At 36.6% G+C, this 17,321-nt stretch overlaps 2 protein-coding genes across 2 annotated transcripts in view; both read left to right on the plus strand.

Moving 5' to 3' along the window:
* Positions 1-7,976, plus strand: part of LOC127515784 (B-cell receptor CD22-like) — a 224,895-nt gene extending 216,919 nt beyond the window's left edge. Inside the window, exons 15-16 of the mRNA XM_051899841.1 lie at positions 6,933-7,010; positions 7,158-7,976. Of these exons, the coding sequence (XP_051755801.1) occupies positions 6,933-7,010; positions 7,158-7,181 (102 nt within the window). The 3' untranslated portion in view covers positions 7,182-7,976. The remainder of the gene's footprint in view (positions 1-6,932; positions 7,011-7,157) is intronic.
* Positions 7,977-8,522: 546 nt separating this feature from the next.
* The window catches only part of LOC127515850 (B-cell receptor CD22-like), a 42,868-nt gene continuing 34,069 nt past the window's right edge, over positions 8,523-17,321 (plus strand). The window contains exons 1-7 of the mRNA XM_051899954.1: positions 8,523-8,750; positions 9,000-9,069; positions 9,799-10,146; positions 10,237-10,485; positions 10,564-10,821; positions 10,899-11,141; positions 11,225-11,324. Coding sequence (XP_051755914.1) covers positions 8,736-8,750; positions 9,000-9,069; positions 9,799-10,146; positions 10,237-10,485; positions 10,564-10,821; positions 10,899-11,141; positions 11,225-11,324 — 1,283 coding nt within the window. The 5' untranslated portion in view covers positions 8,523-8,735. The remainder of the gene's footprint in view (positions 8,751-8,999; positions 9,070-9,798; positions 10,147-10,236; positions 10,486-10,563; positions 10,822-10,898; positions 11,142-11,224; positions 11,325-17,321) is intronic.

Raw genomic sequence — 17,321 nt, forward strand, 5'->3', positions numbered from 1 at the left:
TTTAGCCGGCAACGGCGAATGGCACGGTGGATTGTGTTCACCGACAATGTTTTCTGGAAGTATTCCTGAGCCCATGTTGTGATTTCCATTACAGTAGCATTCCTGTATGTGATGCAGTGCCGTCTAAGGGCCCCAAGATCACGGGCATCCAGTATGGTTTTCCGGCCTTGACCCTTACGCACATAGATTGTTCCAGATTCTCTGAATCTTTGGATGATATTATGCACTGTAGATGATGATAACTTCAAACTCTTTGCAATTTTTCTCTGAGAAACTCCTTTCTGATATTGCTCCACTATTTTTCGCCGCAGCATTGGGGGAATTGGTGATCCTCTGCCCATCTTGACTTCTGAGAGACACTGCCACTCTGAGAGGCTCTTTTTATACCCAATCATGTTGCCAATTGACCTAATAAGTTGCAAATTGGTCCTCCAGCTGTTCCTTATATGTACATTTAACTTTTCCGGCCTCTTATTGCTACCTGTCCCAACTTTTTTGGAATGTGTAGCTCTCATGAAATCCAAAATGAGCCAATATTTGGCATGACATTTCAAAATGTCTCACTTTCAACATTTGATATGTTATTTATATTCTATTGTGAATAAAATATGAGATTTGTAAATTATTGCATTCCTTTTTTATTCACAATTTGTACAGTGTCCCAACTTTTTTTGGAATCAGGTTTGTACCAACAGTACTAATGGACAAATAAAATAGATTAAACTTATGTTTATTTTATGTAGATTTATTTATTTACGTTATTTTCATTCATGTAATGTAAGCAGTGTTGACAACAGTGAATTCTACATAATAGCACACATACATCACTCATACATAATCCATCACTCATAAGCCATAATACTTAAAGAAGATGTTCCTGTCAGATGTTAAATAAACATTTAATAAGCACCTTTAAGATGTGGTTTAGAATATGTAAATCCACTTCGGAGAATTAAGTTATGTGTGTTTACTAGAGCTCCCCTGTTATCATAATAAATCGTGTTTTTACTGTAAAATCACAACTATAGTGTCTAGCATCTTTACACATTCAGCGGTTTACTCTACAGTAGTTCAACAAATGCTATTTTATTACAAGGAACCGTGTTTTTAGTTTTCAATACTCACATTTTAAAGCATCCGCGCCGCTTTTCTCCTCCGTGTTCAATTATGACGTATCCTCTCCCGTGGCCTCCTGGGATAGAAAAGTATCGATCGAGGAAAACTTCAGAATCTGGGCGGAAGCAGTAGGCCATCCGGGAACTTCTCGACTACTCATTTATGATTACTGAGGTTTCTGACATACTTAATTGCTCGCCTACTGCTTTTCTATTATATAGTAGAGAGTAGGCGGTTTCGGACACACTTTAAGTAGACGCACGTCCGAATCTCACGAGAATTAGTACGTCACCCAGGTAATTTTCGCCTACTCTTTTTGCTTCGGACATACTTATTCACTCGCCTACTGCTTTTCCCCTACTGAATAGTAGAGAAGTAGGCGGTTTTGGACGCAACCTATGTCTTTCTGAGTGCAAAAACGTCAACTAACCTTTACAATAGGTGTGAAATATCCAGCAGAACATCTGGTTACTCAATCCTGTTCTCTAAACGTCTTCAAAGTAAATGTTTTTTTTTTAATATTAACTTAAAGAAAAAGATCATTATGTTTCTTTAATTAGGTTTAGTTCAGTGATGTTGTTCTCATGTTGAGGGAGGGACACTGATATTTCCAGCACTGGTCATTAATAAACAGTGTTAACCACAGAAAGTCCTTCACTGTGAAGCTAAAGTGCTTGAGTTAAAACAGTCAGTCATTTGGTTGCTGTTGATCTGATGAGCTTCAACACGGTAAGACAAACACATTCATACTTAAATAAAAACTGATGATTATTTCTATAGATGAAGCTCATATAACACATGATTCCTGACATGAGAAATATCTTCTAATATCTAATGATCAGTTCATTTACACACACTGATGTTGAGCATTAATAATCTTCAGATGTTCAAAGATCTTACTAACACTAAGAGCTGTTTAGAGTGATGAACATACACTGTTTATGAGTATATGAGTGATGATTTATGGTGTATTATAGATATATTTTATGCTGATGTTGGTCAGAATGGCTCCTCGTCTTCCTCTGATCTTTCTGCTCATGATTCACGGTGAGTCTCTGTTACATTCACATTAGAAACAATCTGTTTTTTATTTAATTTTATTTCAAAGATTCCATAATAAGTCTTTACGGTTAGGCTGTGTAGCACCAGATCATCAATATTTCTGGCTATTTTTTTATGAACATGAACTAAAAGCTGTAAAACACATTTATTTGTCATTTGTTGTATTATTTGATAGAGCAACATGTTGTCTGTTGCTGATTTCTTTGCACTGTTTTCACACGTCTGTCTCTTTTCATTTCTGCTTTTCTGCAACACCTTCCTTCAAAGCTGATGAAGTAAATCACACTGAGATCCTTTAATAGATTTTGAGAAGATTAGCCTGTATTTTTTTTTTTTTTTCTGAAATAAGGCATCGCTTTCATGTAATAAAAGTATTCATATGCATTCCTAAGTTTTCATGGTCTGATGTAACTGATATTTTCTTAGTCTAATTTTTCATACATTTCATTTTTTTCAGAGTGCATCATGTTTTTCTTGGCTGGTTTCTTGGTTCTCTCTTCACTCCTCTGCCTCTGTACATTTATTTCTGCTTTTCTGAAACACCCTCCATAAAAGATGATAAAGTAAATCACACAGATCATTTATCACTCAATAGATTGTGAGAAGATGAGCTTATATTTCCTGTAATGAGTCACTGTTTTCAAATATTAATAAAATATTGTCATGTTTTCATGGTCCAACTGATAAAACAACATTTTCATCTTGATGAATTCTGTTTCAGGGGTTTCTAGTGCTGATTGGGGTGTGAGTTACAGTCCTTCACACATCTGTGCACTAAAGGACTCATCAGTGATAATGAACTGCGCTTATACATACCCTACTGGATATCAGATCAAGAAAGTGTTCTGGACCAAAGACACTGTAAAAGAGGGTGAAGAGCCTCCAGATCTGTCTAAGGACCCTGAATACAGTCAGAGGCTTCAGTATCTGGGAGATAAACAGCAGAACTGCGCCATCAGACTGAGTCATGTGACACTGAAGGATTCACACGAGTACTATTTCAGATTCATCACTGATAAAACTGATGGTAAATGGATTGGTGATCCAGGAGTGACTCTTGCTGTCACAGGTGACTTTCATGAGTTTTTTCTCTTCTTCTGTGCATTATGTTGAATAATAATCAGTGTATGACAGCAGCACTAGATATAATGTGTGTGTTGTGTTCAGATCTTCAGGTGGAGTCTCCTGAGAGAGTGACAGAGGGAGATTCAGTCCGTCTGACATGTAAAAGCAGCTGCACTCTGACTGACAGAGCAACATTCATCTGGTACAGAAACTCACAGCCATTAACTGAGAGAAGAGACAGAAACAATGAGCTCCTGCTGCAGTCAGTCAGAAGAGAGGATGCAGGCAGATATAGCTGTGCTGTACACGGACACAATCACACCTCTCCTGCTGTTGAGCTCAATGTCATGTGTGAGTACAGATTCATTTGTTATTTTCAAAATATATTGAGTTTATGTTTGGAACTACACTTTCATTTGTCTGTTTTAGATCCTCCAAAGAACGTCTCAGTGTTGATCAATGGATCTGGTGAAATAGTGTCAGGAGATTCAGTGACTCTGATCTGCAGCAGTGATTCAAACCCTCCTGCTCTGAACTTCAGATGGTTTAAGGAGAATGAAAGCTCAGCTGTTGGATCTGGACAGAGTTTCAGTGCACTACAGAGTGGACGCTTCTACTGTCAGGCTCACAATCAACATGGATCTCAGAGATCAGACGCTGTAACTGTCACAGGTGAAGCTTTTATTAACACACTCCTGTATCTTCACATCATTCATCAGTTTGGAGAGTTAATCATGATGATCTTCCTCTTTCAGTTCATCATGATGCTGGTAGGAATGTGATTGTGATCGCAGCGACATCTGGAGGATTATTCATCATCATTATCATCATCATCATCATCATCCTGTTTATAATGTGAGCTCAATTTAAAAATAAATAAATAAAAAAAATCTGCAGTGATTGTATACGTTCAGTTTTGGTTTAATGTAGAAAGAAATGGCTCCTTTATGTTTGATTATTAAGAATTTTTAAAAAATAGTACATATATTTATTATTAATTTGAAATATTTGTCCATATGCAGTTAAAGGATTAGTCCACTTTCAAATAAAAATTTCCTGATAATTTACTCACCCCCATGTCATCCAAGATGTTCATGTCCTTCTTTCTTCAGTCGAAAAGAAATGAAGGTTTTTGATGAAAACATTCCAGGATTATTCTCCTTATAGTGGACTTCAATGGACTCTAAACGGTTGAAGGTCAAAATTACAGTTTTAATGCAGCTTCAAAGAGCTTTAAATGATACCAGACGAGGAATAAGGGTCTTATCTAATGAAATGATCTGTCATTTTCACTGGCGCCACGTTCGTTCCGTAAGTAGAATAAGGAAGGTGTAGGACATTCAGCGTAAGCTTTTTGAAGAATATGGAAGGCGGAATGGCGAAGCACTTGCAAGGCGATCATTTGTGCCTATAAAGCATATACATTTGTATTTTTTTTTAAGAAAATGGCGATGGTTTTGCTAGATAAGACCCTTATTCCTCGTCTGGTATCATTTAAAGCCCTTTGAAGCTGCACTAAAACTGTAATTTTGACCTTCAACCGTTTAGAGTCCATTGAAGTCCACTATAAGGAGAAAAATCCTGGAATGTTTTCATCAAAAACCTTAATTTCTTTTCGACTGAAGAAAGAAGAACATGGACATCTTGGATGACATGGGGGTGAGTAAATTATCAGGAAATTTTTATTTGAAAGTTGATTAATCCTTTAATGTCTGTCATTATAACAGAAAGAAACGAAGGAGTGATAAAACTGAAGATCTCACAGTGACACAGGTAAATCATCCAGACACACGACTTTACAGAAGCAGAAAATCAATCGATCAGCCGTTATCTGTGTTTCAGACTGTAACTGTACAGACTGATGGGAAACTAACATTATCAATCTTTATTAAAGTGCCTCTATTATGCTACTTGAAAGGTTCCTAATTTTTTCTTTTAGTAGGTCTCCTACAACAGGTTTACATGCATCAAAGGTCAAAAAACACTCATTTTATCATAATATACATTGCACATCATCACATTTTTCAATGATTCTCAAACGACTCGTCGGATGAATCAGTCTCTCTAAATCCCTCCTTTCTGCAAGACTGCTCTACTCTGATTGGCCGGAAGGTCCAGTCTGTTGTGATTGGTCTCCCACTTACAGCTCTGGAGGCTTCCTAAAGCGATTGTACACACTGTAAAGACAGTAACGATGGTATTGATTTTACCCTATCAATCCGAGCATGAGTCTGATGATGAAATATTGGAAGAATTAGTTATTCAACCCGATTTGAGCAGGACGTTTCTCAGTGATACGCTACTCAGTTTGACTTATAATATGTTGCAACTGTAATTCCTCTCCATCAGCATTAACAAGTGTATGTCCATCAACAAACCAATGTATATATTTCTAATATATCGCGGTGCACATGTGGGAACTGTATTATTAACAGTATTAATGACAGTGCATACGTTAGCCGAGCACTAACATAAATGACTGATGTAACATTAAAGTTTGTAATACAAATCTTGCTCCATCCTTTATCATTACTCAAAGTAGTAAGAACGAAAGACAGTCTGTATTAATGGACACAGTTTTAGGTAATAGTGGCCCACAGCTGATTAGCAGAAGTATTTCACTGAGACAGTAATGAGTTCGCCGGAGACATGCACAATATAGATAAAACACAAAACTATGTATTTTGAACACTCAGTATAAAATACACCAATAATTAATCACACTTACAGTTTTTGATTCTGAGGAGCAAGTTGGTCCAAATAAAGCAGGTTCTGTCCCATCTTTAACCACTGATTCTTCACAGCCTCACACATTGGAAGTGAAAATAAACCGAATTTCCTTTCACAGCAGAGTTTTGTCGACATGTTATCCACATGAACAAGCTACAGCGTTTGGGGGTTCAAGCTTTTGCAGGATGTCCACGCAGAACGTAGATGAGCATTATGCTAATGTGTTAACTTGTGACGTATGAACTTCGTGAAGATTCAAATTACAAACGACTCGTTTCAGCGGTTCAGAGTCGACTCTTTCTTTTGAGAGACAAAAACTTTATTTATGATGCACTTTCAGCTGTATAACTTTGCCGACTGTTTACATTCACATACAGCTACACACTGCATGAAAGGTCATTTTCAAAAATCCAAATTAGGGGCTCTTTAACACAATCCAGCAAAAACTTTCACAAACTGATATTTTCCTCTCTTTAGACCAATGCATATCAAACTCTGTGTGAAGCGCGCTCATGTGGTATTACACATGAAGAACATTTTATATAAAGAAGATTTATTTTAAATAATTTAATTTTTAATAAGAAAAATAATATTTTGATGTAGATGGTTGTGACGGCGTCCCATGAAAAAAAACCCTTTACTTTGAACATTGTCAGGGATCTTTTTTCCTGTATTTTTTATAGTGTTTCTATAAAATGTGTATATTTTATTATTACATTTAGTACATTTATTATTGACCATATTTTTAATATTATATATTTATTATTGTGATATTTTGTGATGTAAGTCCTTCTGTCTCTCCTGTAGATCTCTGATCCCAATGAAGACACATATACAGCTCTTGATCTCAAGTCCATGACCTCTGACCTGTACGACACAATCACAGTAAGTGAGACGGCACAGTCAGATGATCCATCACAGATGATCACATGACCGATCTCTCGCTCTCTTTCACACAGACGGTTCATCCCAGAGCTCCTGAAGACTCCTGCAGGACTCTTGATCCTCAGAGCTTTTCTAAACATGAGAATCCATCAGTGAGTGTCTGAACCTGCAGCTCTTCTCAATATAATCAATAAAACTCTCTTCAGCACTAGTGTGATTGTTTTGTGGATCTTGTGAAAGGTTTTATAATGTTGTTGATGAACTTCAGTCAGTCTTTCTTCATCTTATTGTTTGTTCAGATCAACAGGAAGATGCTGCAGTAAGAGGCGGAGCATGAAGGAACCAATCCTGAGCTCTGTGGGCGGAGCCACAGATGATTGACAGGGATCATCAGTTCTGAGTCACTAAAGTTGTTTATTTCTTTATAGTTGAAGAAACATGAAACTGTTGCCAGATCGATTACAGAATAAACCATCTAAATGCTGATCAACTAAATCAAATTAACAAAAATTAAACCACAACTGTATATTTTCATGTTTTTCCTCAAAACAATTTATGAAAACCCACAAAAAACATATATTTTCCTGCATCTTTGACTTACACAAAGTCTGCTATAGGCTACAGTATCTGGCAACATGGGTTAAAAACGTAGCTAGTGTAAATGTTACGAAGAAGAATCTGAAAATGAATTTCATCTACAAACACTTGATTTTAAATCATAATCAATCATTTTACCCTGAAACACTGAACAAAATCATAATTGTACACATTCACAAAGGACAATGTTTCATTTATGGTCTCAAAGTGCTCAATCAGCTTCTGTTATTCTGTCTTTTGCGTTTCTGTAACTTGATCAGTTTTATTTGTGATCATCTCATTTGTTCAAACTCTCAAACTACCACCAGAGGTCACCATCTCCTGCTACTGACATCAACCTTGATGAGCGTCACCTGTCAATCACAATCATTCATTCATGACTGGGCACTTAATCTGGACTGAAAGACTGTTGGACTCTGGCGTACTGTGTTATTGTTATGATATGACAATGATGACAATTGTTATTGTTCTTTCAAGCAATTAATAATAATAATAATAAAATCACAATTATTCATCTTCAAGTGTATGTTGTTTTATCCTGTACTGTGTTCAAACTCCTTCATATGTTTGTATTTTAATTCTGAACTCATCCATTCCTGCGTCTCTAGTTTCTTCAGTCCCTGTTCGCTTTAACAGCGGCTCTTTACATCATTTTTTGAATGTTTTCTCTTGTATTTCTCGCTTCAGGCCGCATTACTAACGGAAGCGAAGGACGTCGCGTCATTTGAAGATCAGTTCTGATTGGTCAGTTTGGTAATGAGAGGAGTTTATGATGTCAGCCTCCTCTGGCATTTGTTAAGTAATTAAAACTCGTCTGGGCTTCAAAATATGTGTCTAAGTTCTGCACTTTAGTAAGTAAATCATCTATCTGATCACCTGCTTGCCTCTCATGGACGTCACTGTTGTGCAGAAGCATTAATCACGTGACACAGGAATGAAAGATGTCGACAGACAAAAGAGGAAAAAGAGTTTCTCTTTCTGAGTGCAAAAACGTCAACTAACCTTCACAATAGGTGTGAAATATCCAGCAGAACATCTGGTTACTCAATCCTGTTCTCTAAACGTCTTCATAGTAAATGTATTTAAATTAACTTAAAGAAAAAGATCATTATGTTTCTTTAATTAGGTTTAGTTCAGTGATGTTGTTCTCATGTTGAGGGAGGGACACTGATATTTCCAGCACTGGTCATTAATAAACAGTGTTAACCACAGAAAGTCCTTCACTGTGAAGATAAAGTGCTTGAGTTAAAACAGTCAGTCATTTGGTTGCTGTTGATCTGATGAGCTTCAACACGGTAAGACAAACACATTCATACTTAAATAAAAACTGATGATTATTTCTATAGATGAAGCTCATATAACACATGATTCCTGACATGAGAAATATCTTCTGTACATCTAATGATCAGTTCATTTACACACACTGATGTTGAGCATTAATAATCTTCAGATGTTCAAAGATCTTACTAACACTAAGAGCTGTTTAGAGTGATGAACATACACTGTTTATGAGTATATGAGTGATGATTTATGATGTATTATAGATATATTTTATGCTGATGTTGGTCAGAATGGCTCCTCGTCTTCCTCTGATCTTTCTGCTCATGATTCACGGTGAGTCTCTGTTTCATTCACATTAGAAACAATCTGTTTTTTATTTAATTTTATTTCAAAGACTCCATAATGAGTCTTTACAGTTAGGCTGTGTAGCACCAGATCATCAATATTTCTGGTTGTTTTTTATAAACATGAACTAAAAGCTGTAAAACACATTTATTTGTCATTTGTTGTATTATTTAATAGAGCAGCATGTTGTCTGTTGCTGATGTTGCACTGTTTTCACACATCTGTCTCTTTTCATTTCTGCTTTTCTGCAACACCTTCCTTCAAAGCTGATGAAGTAAATCACACTGAGATCCTTTAATAGATTTTAAGAAGATTAGCCTGTATTTTTTTTTTCTGAAATAAGGCATCGTTTTCATGTAATAAAAGTATTCATATGCATTCCTAGGTTTTCATGGTCTGATGTAACTGATATTTTCTTAGTCTTATTTTTCATACATTTCATTTTTTTCAGAGTGCATCATGTTGTTCTTGGCTGATTTCTTGATTTTCTCTTCACTCCTCTGCCTCTGTACATTTATTTCTGCTTTTCTGAAACACTCTCCATAAAAACTGATGAAGTAATTCACACAGATCATTTATCACTCAATAGATTGTGAGAAGATGAGCTTATATTTCCTGTAATGAGTCACTGTTTTCAAATATTAATAAAATATTGTCATGTTTTCATGGTCAAACTGATAAAACAACATTTTCATCTTGATGAATTCTGTGTTTCAGGGGTTTCTAGTGCTCATTGGGGTGTGAGTTACAGTCCTTCACACATCTGTGCACTAAAGGACTCATCAGTGATAATGAGCTGCACTTATACATACCCTACTGGATATCAGATCAAGAAAGTGTTCTGGACCAAAGACACTGTAAAAGAGGGTGTAGAGCTTAAAGATCTGTCTGAGGACCCTGAATACAGTCAGAGGCTTCAGTATCTGGGAGATAAACAGCAGAACTGCACCATCAGACTGAGTCATGTGACACTGAAGGATTCACAAATGTACTATTTCAGATTCACCACTGATAAACCTGATGGTAAATGGACTGGTAAACCAGGTGTGAATCTTACTGTCACAGGTGACTTTCATGAGGTTTCTCTCTTCTTCTGTGCATTATGTTGAATAATAATCAGTGTATGCCAAAATCAAATGTGTGTGTTGTGTTCAGATCTTCAGGTGGAGTCTCCTGAGAGAGTGACAGAGGGAGATTCAGTCCGTCTGACATGTAAAAGCAGCTGCACTCTGACTGACAGAGCAACATTCATCTGGTACAGAAACTCACAGCCATTAACTGAGAGAAGAGACAGAAACAATGAACTCCTGCTGCAGTCAGTCAGAAGAGAGGATGCAGGCAGATATAGCTGTGCTGTACACGGACACAATCACATCTCTCCTGCTGTTGAGCTCAATGTCATGTGTGAGTACAGATTCATTTGTTCTTTTCAAAATGTATTGAGTTTATGTTTGGAACTACACTTTCATTTGTCTGTTTTAGATCCTCCAAAGAACGTCTCAGTGTTGATAACTGGATCTGGTGAAATAGTGTCAGGAGATTCAGTGACTCTGATCTGCAGCAGTGATTCAAACCCTCCTGCTCTGAACTTCAGCTGGTTTAAAGGAGGAACGTTTGTAGGATCTGGAAGAATCTACAGCATCTCAAATATCAGCTCTGATGACAGTGGAGAATACAAGTGCAGATCCATCAATGAACATGGAGTGAAATACTCTGATGCTGTGACTTTAAACGTCATGTGTGAGTTAATGATCATCTGCACATTGTTCACATGCAAATCCACAATTTTCCAACATTTTCAATTGTATCCGTTTTAGATCCTCCCAGGAACGTCTCAGTGTTGATAAATGGATCTGGTGAAATAGTGTCAGGAGATTCAGTGACTCTGATCTGCAGCAGTGATTCAAACCCTCCTGCTCTGAACTTCAGATGGTTTAAGGAGAATGAAAGCTCAGCTGTTGGATCTGGACAGAGTTTCAGTGCACTACAGAGTGGACGCTTCTACTGTCAGGCTCACAATCAACATGGATCTCAGAGATCAGACGCTGTAACTGTCACAGGTGAAGCTTTTATTAACACACTCCTGTATCTTCACATCATTCATCAGTTTGGAGAGTTAATCATGATGATCTTCCTCTTTCAGTTCATCATGATGCTGGTAGGAATGTGATTGTGATCGCAGCGACATCTGGAGGATTATTCATCATCATCATCATCATCATCATCATCATCCTGTTTATAATGTGAGCTCAATTTAAAAATAAATAAATAAATAAAAAAAATCTGCAGTGATTGTATATGTTCAGTTTTGGTTTAATGTAGAAGGAAATGGCTCCTTTGTGTTTGATTATTAATAATTTTTAAAAATAGTACACATATTTATTATTAATTTGAAATATTAAAAGGATTAGTCCACTTTCAAATAAAAATTTCCTGGTAATTTACTCACTCCCCATGTCATCCAAGATGTCCATGTCCTTCTTTCTTCAGTCGAAAAGAAATGAAGGTTTTTGATGAAAACATTCCAGGATTTTTCTCCTTATAGTGGACTTCAATTGACCCCAAACGGTTGAAAGTCAAAATTAGTTTCAGTGCAGCTTCAAAGGGCTTTAAATGATACCAGACGAGGAATAAGGGTCTTATCTAATGAAATGATCTGTCATTTTCACTGGTGCCGTGTTCGTTCCGTAAGTAGAATAGATAAGACCCTTATTCCTCGTCTGGTATCATTTAAAGCCCTTTGAAGCTGCACTGAAACTGTCATTTTGACCTTCAACCGTTTAGAGTCCATTGAAGTCCATTATAAGGAGAAAAATCCTGGAATGTTTTCATCAAAAACCTTCATTTCTTTTCGACTGAAGAAAGAAGAACATGGACATCTTGGATGACATGGGGGTGAGTAAATTACCAGGAAATTTTTATTTGAAAGTTGATTAATCCTTTAATGTCTGTCATTATAACAGAAAGAAACGCAGGAGTGATAAAACTGAAGATCTCACAGTGACACAGGTAAATCATCCAGACACACGACTTTACAGAAGCAGAAAATCAATCGATCAGCCGTTATCTGTGTTTCAGACTGTAACTGTACTGATGGGAGACTAAAATTATCAATGTCTTTATTAAAGCGCCTCTATTATGCTACTTGAAAGGTTCCTAATTTTGTTTAGTAGGTCTCCTACAACAGGTTTACATGCATCAAAGGTCAAAAAACACTCATTTTATCATAATATACATTGCACATCATCACATTTTTCAATGATTCTCAAACGACTCGTCGGATGAATCAGTCTCTCTAAATCCCTCCTTTCTGCAAGCCTGCTCTACTCTGATTGGCTGGAAGGTCCAGTCTGTTGTGATTGGTCTCCCACTTACAGCTCCGGAGGCTTCCTAAAGCACAGCGATTGTACACACTGTAAAGACAGTAACGATGGTATTGATTTTACCCTATCAATCCGAGCATGAGTCTGATGATGAAATATTGGAAGAATTAGTTATTCAACCTGATTTGAGCAGGACGTTTCTCAGTGATACGCTACTCAGTTTGACTTACAATATGTTGCAACTGTAATTCCTCTCCATCAGCATTAACAAGTGTATGTCCATCAACAAACCAATGTATATATTTCTAATATATTGCGGTGCACATGTGGGAACTGTATTATTAACAGTATTAATGACAGTGCATACGTTAGCCGAGCACTAACATAAATGACTGCTGTAACATTAAAGTTTGTAATACAAATCTTGCTCCATCCTTTATCATTACTCAAAGTAGTAAGAACGAAAGACAGTCTGTATTAATGGACACAGTTTTAGGTAATAGTGGCCCACAGCTGATTAGCAGAAGTATTTCACTGAGACAGTAATGAGTTCGCCGGAGACATGCACAATATAGCTAAAACACAAAACTATGTATTTTGAACACTCAGTATAAAATACACCAATAATTAATCACACTTACAGTTTGTGATTCTGAGGAGCAAGTTGGTCCAAATAAAGCAGGTTCTGTCCCATCTTTAACCACTGATTCTTCACAGCCTCACACATTGGAAGTGAAAATAAACCGAATTTCCTTTCACAGCAGAGTTTTGCCGACATGTTATCCACATGAACAAGCTACAGCGTTTGGGGGTTCAAGCTTTTGCAGGATGTCCACGCAGAACGTAGATGAGCATTATGCTAATGTGTTAACTTGTGACGTATGAACTTCGCGAAGATTCAAATTACAAACGACTCGTTTCAGCGGTTCAGAGTCGACTCTTTCTTTTGAGAGACAAAAACTTTATTTATGATGCACTTTCAGCTGTATAACTTTGCAGACTGTTTACATTCACATACAGCTACACACTGCATAAAAGGTCATTTTCAAAAATCCAAATTAGGGGCACTTTAACACAATCCAGCAAAAACTTTCACAAACTGATATTTTCCTCTCTTTAGACCAATGCATATCAAACTCTGTGTGAAGCGCGCTCATGTGGTATTACACATGAAGAAAATTTTATATAAAGAAGATTTATTTTAAATAATTTAATTTTTTATAAGAAAAATAATATTTTGATGTAGGTGGTTGTGACGGCGTCCCATGAAAAAAACCCTTTACTTTGAACATTGTCAGGGATCTTTTTTCCTGCATTTTTTATAGTGTTTCTATAAAATGTGTATATTCCTAAATTTATTATTGACCATATTTTTAATATTATATATTTATTATTGTGATATTTTGTGATGTAAGTCCTTCTGTCTCTCCTGTAGGTCTCTGATCCCAATGAAGACACATATACAGCTCTTGATCTCAAGTCCATGACCTCTGACCTGTACGACACAATCACAGTAAGTGAGACGTCACAGTCAGATGATCCATCACAGATGATCACATGACCGATCTCTCTCTCTCTCTTTCACACAGACGGTTCATCCCAGAGCTCCTGAAGACTCCTGCAGGACTCTTGATCCTCAGAGCTTTTCTAAACATGAGAATCCATCAGTGAGTGTCTGAACCTGCAGCTCTTCTCAATATAATCAATAAAACTCTCTTCAGCACTAGTGTGATTGTTTTGTGGATCTTGTGAAAGGTTTTATAATGTTGTTGATGAACTTCAGTCAGTCTTTCTTCATCTTATTGTTTGTTCAGATCAACAGGAAGATGCTGCAGTAAGAGGCGGAGCATGAAGGAACCAATCCTGAGCTCTGTGGGCGGAGCCACAGATGATTGACAGGGATCATCAGTTCTGAGTCACTAAAGATGTTTATTTCTTTATAGTTGAAGAAACATGAAACTGTTGCCAGATCGATTATAGAATAAACCATCTAAATGCTGATCAAATAAATCAAATTACCAAAAATTAAACCACAACTGTATATTTTCATGTTTTTCCTCAAAACAATTTATGAAAACCCACAAAAAACATATTCTCCTACATCTTTGACTTACACAAAGTCTGCTATAGGCTACAGTATCTGGCAAAATGGGTTAAAAACGTAGCTAGTGTAAATGTTACAAAGAAGAATCTGAAAATGAATTTCATCTACAAACACTTGCTTTTAAATCATAATCAATCATTTTACCCTGAAACACTGAACAAAATCATAATTGTACACATTCACAAAGGACAATGTTTCATTTATGGTCTCAAAGTGCTCAATCAGCTTCTGTTATTCTGTCTTTTGTGTTTCTGTAACTTGATCAGTTTTATTTGTGATCATCTCATTTGTTCAAACTCTCAAACTACCACCAGAGGTCACCATCTCCTGCTACTGACATCAACCTTGATGAGCGTCACCTGTCAATCACAATCATTCATTCATGCCTGGGCACTTAATCTGGACTGAAAGACTGTTGGACTCTGGCGTACTGTGTTATTGTCAGGGGCGCAACTGCACATTTGCTGAGGGGTATGCAAGATCATGGTTGGCGCCCCCCCTAGCCTACATTGTGTTTTGTCTACTTGTGACTTTAATGATAATATGATATGACATTGAGCAATTGATATGATCAATTAATCCAGAAAATCCAAAGGATTCACATTTTCTCACATTTTTCAATTTTCTTGCCACTCTATATCCCCTAACCCTCACACACAGAAAACTTCCTGCATTTTACTGTCGATTTAACACGTTAATTAGATTAATTAATTACGATTAAAAAAAAAAAAAAACTTTAAATTTTTTAATGCACTTGCCCCGCCCCAAACCTTTGTAGGTCATCTGATGAGGAATATAATGCAGGGCAACAACTCACTATGCGATGGATAGAGCTTACAGAATGCAGTTAGAATGGCCATAAAACTCAAGATACTGGAGCAAAAATGCCCCTTATTGAGTTTTTGTCTCATATTTATCATATGAGTTAAGCAGTATCACAAAAGTAACGGATTTCTATATTACACGAGTGCTGTTTTTGTCCCAAATAAAATGAGTGCAAAATGCAATATTTATTTTATACGTAAGTTTAAAATAAGTTTATATTGTGTTATTTTAGACAAAAAATTGTCTGGTTTGTTCAATTTTGCCAATGAAACTATAAAGACAAAGCAGAACTGTTCGTCTCCACGCAATTCACAGCAGTGTTTCATTTCTGAATCTGCGTTTTGAATGTAACAAAAGTGATTCAGCGGATCATTCATAAAAGACTTGAAGCGGCGCTACACGCAGACCGACCGGTGTAAGACATCAAACACTTACAGTGATATAGGTTACGCTTACCAATTTCTTGTTATCCACATGGACATCGATGTCCTCATTTTAAGACACTGTTTTTCATTTTCATTTTCTTTTTTGCGTTTTCTGTTTTCTGTTCTGCGCCCCAGAAACGCTTCCCTCCTCTGTCCATTTTGGACACGTGACTGTCCGTAACAGAGCAACGGCTCTTGTCGAAATGGTGAGCAGTTGATATCACTTGAATTTAAAATGCTAAACAAACATTATTTTTCAACAAACATCATTTTTTAATTTATTTTAAACGTTTTATTCAAAAAGATTTTCAAAGACGTTTTGGCACAATGGCGCCCCCCTCCGTGCGGCGCCCCTATGCACTGCATATACTGCATACCCCATTTTTGCGCCACTGGTTATTGTTATGATATGACAATTTTTATTGTTCTTTCAAGCAATTAATAATAATAAAATCACAATTATTCATCTTCAAGTGTATGTTGTTTTATCCTGTACTGTGTTCAAACTCCTTCATATGTTTGTATTTTAATTCTGAACTCATCCATTCCTGCGTCTCTAGTTTCTTCAGTCCCTGTTCGCTTTAACAGCGGCTCTTTACATCATTTTTTGAATGTTTTCTCTTGTATTTCTCGCTTCAGGCCGCATTACTAACGGAAGTGAAGGACGTCGCGTCATTTGAATATCAATTCTGATTGGTCAGTTTGGTAATGAGAGGAGTTTATGATGTCAGCCTCCTCTGGCATTTGTTAAGTAATTAAAAGTCGTCTGGGCTTCAAAATATGTGTCTAAATTCTGCACTTTAGTAAGTAAATCATCTATCTGATCACCTGCTTGCCTCTCATGGACGTCACTGTTGTGCAGAAGCATTAATCACGTGACACAGGAATGAAAGATGTCGACAGACAAAAGAGGAAAAAGAGTTTCTCTTTCTGAGTGCAAAAACGTCAACTAACCTTCACAATAGGTGTGAAATATCCAGCAGAACATCTGGTTACTCAATCCTGTTCTCTAAACGTCTTCATAGTAAATGTATTTAAATTAACTTAAAGAAAAAGATCATTATGTTTCTTTAATTAGGTTTAGTTCAGTGATGTTGTTCTCATGTTGAGGGAGGGACACTGATATTTCCAGCACTGGTCATTAATAAACAGTGTTAACCACAGAAAGTCCTTCACTGTGAAGCTAAAGTGCTTGAGTTAAAACAGTCAGTCATTTGGTTGCTGTTGATCTGATGAGCTTCAACACGGTAAGACAAACACATTCATACTTAAATAAAAACTGATGATTATTTCTATAGATGAAGCTCATATAACACATGATTCCTGACATGAGAAACATCTTCTGTACATCTAATGATCAGTTCATTTACACACACTGATGTTGAGCATTAATAATCTTCAGATGTTCAAAGATCTTACTAACACTAAGAGCTGTTTAGAGTGATGAACATACACTGTTTATGAGTATATGAGTGATGATTTATGATGTATTATAGATATATTTTATGCTGATGTTGGTCAGAATGGCTCCTCGTCTTCCTCTGATCTTTCTGCTCATGATTC

This window comes from Ctenopharyngodon idella, chromosome 1 (genome assembly GCF_019924925.1).
Source record: "Ctenopharyngodon idella isolate HZGC_01 chromosome 1, HZGC01, whole genome shotgun sequence".
Taxonomy (NCBI): domain Eukaryota; kingdom Metazoa; phylum Chordata; class Actinopteri; order Cypriniformes; family Xenocyprididae; genus Ctenopharyngodon; species Ctenopharyngodon idella.